The sequence below is a fragment of the Lycium barbarum genome, chromosome 9 (genome assembly GCF_019175385.1).
Source record: "Lycium barbarum isolate Lr01 chromosome 9, ASM1917538v2, whole genome shotgun sequence".
NCBI classification, from domain to species: Eukaryota; Viridiplantae; Streptophyta; class Magnoliopsida; order Solanales; family Solanaceae; genus Lycium; species Lycium barbarum.
The window spans coordinates 86,096,150-86,100,985 of NC_083345.1; the positions used below are offsets into that span (position 1 = coordinate 86,096,150).

The 4,836-nt window shown below is 35.6% G+C and overlaps 1 protein-coding gene across 1 annotated transcript; it reads right to left on the reverse strand.

Annotated features, from left to right (window-relative positions):
- Positions 1-289: 289 nt before the first annotated feature.
- LOC132612018 (uncharacterized) lies at positions 290-1,315 on the reverse strand. Its single transcript, XM_060326368.1, has one exon. The coding sequence runs from the start codon at positions 1,313-1,315 to the stop codon at positions 290-292; it is 1,026 nt and encodes a 341-aa protein (XP_060182351.1).
- Between the last annotated feature and the right edge of the window lie 3,521 nt (positions 1,316-4,836).

Genomic DNA, 4,836 nt, shown 5'->3' on the forward strand with positions numbered 1-4,836 from the left:
TCAATGAAAGGCTATTCCACTGAATCATAGGCCTTCGGTGTATCAATTTTCATCATGCATCTTGGAGATATATTCTTCCTTCCATAACCTTTCACAAGTTCATGACTCAATATAATGTTATCAGTAATAAGCCTACCAGGAACAAAAGCAGTTTGGCTGCTATCTACCAATATATTCATCAAGGGTTGAAGTCTGCTAGTTAAAACCTTTGACATGATTTTGTACAAGATGGTACAACATGAGATTGGTCTATATTCTTTGATGGATGAGGGATTTTTCACCTTAGGAATTAAGGTGAGGGGGCACAGTTAATTGCACTATACATTTGTCCAGATTTAAAACAATCAAGAATAGCATCTGTTACATCTTGACCAATTACTGGCCAAGCCTTTTTAAAGAAGAGAGCATTGAACCAATCATTGTCGGGGGCTTTGGAATCATTTATATCTTGTAGAGCATCATATACTTCTTCTCTACTAACAGGACTTACTAAGTTCCTTTGTTGTTCCCAATTTAATATTGGACCACTGCTCATGATATCAGGCAGTACCACAGGGAGTTGTGTAGTTGAACTACCCAAGAGTTCCTTATAGAATTCACTCACTTCATGTTCAATTTCCTGCTCAGTTATTAGTAGTCCACCCTGCTTGTTTACCAGCCTTATAATTTGGTCCTGGACTTGTCTATTTTTCAGACAAGCATGAAAGTAGGCTATGTTGGCATCTCCCAACTTCAACCATGTAACTTTGGATTTTTGTCGTGCAATGCTTTCCTCTACTAGTACCCATTTTTCTAGTTGTTTCTTTGCCTCAGCTGCAGCCTGGACAAGTTCAGCTTGCCTACTATGATCCCTCATTTGCTGTTTGATGCCTATTAGAACTGCTCTAGAATCTGAAACTTTGTCACCAATCCCTTTAAATTCTTTATGTGGTAGTTGTTGCATACCCTTTTTGATAGTTTGCAGTTTGTTCCAGACTGCTAGCATATGAGTACCATAGCAAGGTTTCCTCCAATAAGTTTCAACCACCTGTAGGAATCTAGGATGGTCAGCCAAGTAATTATAGAATTTGAAGGATCCAGATTTCCTCTCCTTAGGTACTTCAAGCTGGATTCTCAGTGGGCTATGGTTTGAGAAGAGAGGGTCCATAATCACCCCTTCCATATGAGGCCATTGTTGGATCCATTGAGCATTAACAAATATCCAATCAATTTTGCTAAGGACCTGATTATTGGACCATGTGTATTGCCTCCCAACTGACTTCATTTCAATCAGATTAGTGTTACTTACAAACTCCTGAAAGTCTCTAGTTTCCATTTCCTATACAGGTGTACCAGAACTTCTATCTTCAGCTTCCAGTATTGTGTTGAAATCCCCCATCACTAGAGCAGGAGTAGTCTGATTACTGAGCATGCCCTGTAAATCTTCCCAAAGACATTTCCTGTCCTGAATAGTATGCAGGCCATAGATAAAGCTTACATTAAAACTGATGTTAGTGTGCAGGCAAGTGACTATGCCATTAATAAATTGCTTGTGTAGAGCTGCAGGCCTAAAGGTAATGCAAGATTGATCCCATAATACCTATATTCTTCCACTTGGTGCCTCTTGATAATTTGCAACCCACTCCCAGTTTCCTACCAATATTTTGATGAGTTTAGAAGCATTTCTTTCCTTTACTCTATTTTCTATAGCTGCTATAATAGCTACATGATTTTTCCTACAAAACTGTATAAACTCCTGGTGCTTGTACACCTTATTGAGTCCTATCACATTCTAGGCTACTATATTCGTGAGATAGGATATAGAGGAATTGTAACCCTGCCATCATCCTTATTGCACATATCCATAGGATGCACTTGAGAAGGAAATGGCAGGACCAGACACTGATAAGCCACCAAAGCACTAAAAACATTAAGATTCCCCCCTGGATCAGTTGGATTTGGTCAATCAGATTTTGCAACTGAATTTCCTCTAGCCTGTATCCACTCAGGTCTGAGGTTGGGACTGCTAACCTCTGGATTGCAATTGTTTTCCTCAAGAACTAGGTACTCTATATGTCTTCCTTGAGCATCAATATGAGTATCATCTTTAGGATCCAAGTTCCTCTTAAACCTCCATTCTGTCTTGACTGGTTTGACCTGAGTAAATGTATTTTGGGCAGCATCCTGTTTCATTCACTGTGTTGGGCAAGAATGGCCAACTTGACAACACTCAGGTCAATACACCGGATCATACGTCACCACTTGATCTATTTTTTGTCCCTCAAGATCACACACTTTGATTGAACTAGAACTAGGTAGGGTCCTAGTGACATCCATTTCAACAAGAATACGAGCATACGAGATCCTATTTGAACTGGTAGTGCAAGCATCTGCATACAAAGGTTTACCCAACCCACTACCTATTTTGCTTGAGGCATCAGTGGTCCAACAATTCAAAGCTAGCTTGGGTAACTTGATCCAAAGGGGTATGGTCTTCAATACTTCCTCACTAAAGGTAAAACTAGCAATCCACAGTTTCAGTATAATTGGCCTGTTATTGAGAGAATATGGGTCTGAGAATATCACCTCGTCCCTCTCTGTTTCACTACTAAATCTAATCACAAAGTAGCCATCATTGTGGTATAGTACCTTAGGTTTTGACACAAAATTCCACTGGCAAGCTATAAACCGTTCAACAGCACCTAAGGTTGGCGTATAGCCCACCACATACGTTATCAATGCCTTACTCCATATTTGATTACCCTCATCTAAATCTTCCTTCAGAAAATGAACAACCACTTCACCATTCTCAATTACTGGCGGAATATAATTTAGGCATATACCTTTTGCTGCAAATTTGTTCACATCAAATAGCCCTACCCATGATCTACCATTTTCCGCAATTTTAGGGCTAGCCACTTTAGTGGTTTCCCCAATTTCCGTCGTCACTCCCGTCTGAACTAACTTGGGCAACTCTTGTGGCACCGTACGCTCAGGCGAGTTATGGGGCAGAGGGGGTCGCACACCCGCTTGACTATGCGACAGATCTGGCCATTGTTCATCAGCTTTCCCAATCTGTTCAGCAATTTTCCCTTTTCCTGAGCCTCTTCCTAGTGAGAGAGACTCTTCAATCAACTGTTCCAGTGGTTTATCCTTCTTCGGTCATCCCCGAGCCATCGGGTATAGCGCAGGTTAGCAGCACCTAACGTGCGCCGAGGGAGAAGGGCTTCCAGTTGAATTTTTACTTTTTGAATTTCGTTTTAGGTGCATTGGCAGTTTTAATTTAATTTTAATTTTTTATTTTAATTTTATTCTACTTGAAATTTTATTTTTTATTTTTTATTCTATTTAAAATTTTAAGGTGATGACACTTGTCATCACAATATTATTTTGCATTCTCTTATTCTATATAGATAGATAGATAGATAAGTTTGATGAAAACTTTCACTAAAAATGAGATGAGGAGTCTAATGCATGAACGATTAGTATGGTTCGTATGGATGTTGTTATGAAGAATGAAACTAGTAAAGGCCATAACACTAAGACTTGGGAAACATCTTATCTTACATATGAGAGTATATAATGTTCTGGGCTATTTGGGATATAGATGAGGTTTGTAAGCAATCCTTGCAATCAGAAATCTTGAAATTTGTATATGTATACATATATGATATAACATATCTATCAAATAAATCACCCATGAGGCAAAGGTGCCAGCAAAGGTTCAAAGTTTCTCCCAGGCCGTGGAAGTTCGAATGCCACGCCATACAAAAATATGTGCCTGTGATCTATTCTGGTATGAAGGAAAATATTTTTTATGAAAATAAATAAGTGAATTTCCTATTGCTACCATTATAATTTTAAATTTTAAATTAAGACTTGTTATTAATTTTAAAATTATATCTTTGCATTAAGACTGTTATTAATTTTAATATTATATCTCCTATGATTTTGCTAACTGACCCAGATTTAAAATTAAATTATTTTTAAATAAAAAAGTATGATATTTTTTTTGGACAAATTAAAAAGAAAAATATATCACATAAATTGAAACGGTGACCCGTCGATGGAGAACGACAAACTGACTGAAGTTAGACGGAGAGAGGAGAACGCAAAAACTATCTTTTCCAAACATAATCTTAAGGTTAATTTAAATATTTTTTCAGTTTCTTTGAGTGCTAAAGAAATAAATTTGTAATTCAAGAAAAAGAAGTAGTATTGGATAAACATAAAATTTAAATCGAACTAAAATATGATAATATTTGAATTTAACTTCAAAATATACACTTTCTCTAATAGAGATCTTTCTATCCTTATCTTAAAAAAATTAAATAAAGAAAAAATATCTAAAATTTAAATAATATTCTTTGAAGTTGATTCTGATCTGAAATAAAAAGTAGTATTTAATTAAATAAGAAATTTAAATTCGAATTGGACAAGAAAGAAATAAAAATTTAATTTAGCTAGGGTTAGTAACTTAGTATTATTGTTTTTCGTTAGAAGAGAAAGAGAAAACAAAAGAAGAAGAAAAGAAAAAAGAAAGTTAAGATTTGCTTTAGTTGAATTTTGGGTGAAAATCATTTACCCTTCTCAATTTTACTTAAAAATCAAACTCCTCCCTCAATTACGAAAAATAGACACTATTCGCCCCTTATCTTTTTTTTTTTTAATTCCCCCCTTATCTTAAGCAGTGTCTATTTTATCCTTGATAATTTCAATTTTCCATCTGTCTAATACTCTTTTTATGTAGCAATTTACTTCCTTGAGTACAAATATTTTGCTTACATTTTCGTAGCATTATAATAATTATTTAATTTTAATTTTAATTTTAATTTGTAATTTTTTTTAATATGAATA

Excerpts from the sequence above, each read along its gene's own strand:
- LOC132612018 (XM_060326368.1), bottom strand. The coding sequence starts at position 1,315 with ATGGAAACTAGAGACTTTCAGGAGTTTGTAAGTAACACTAATCTGATT.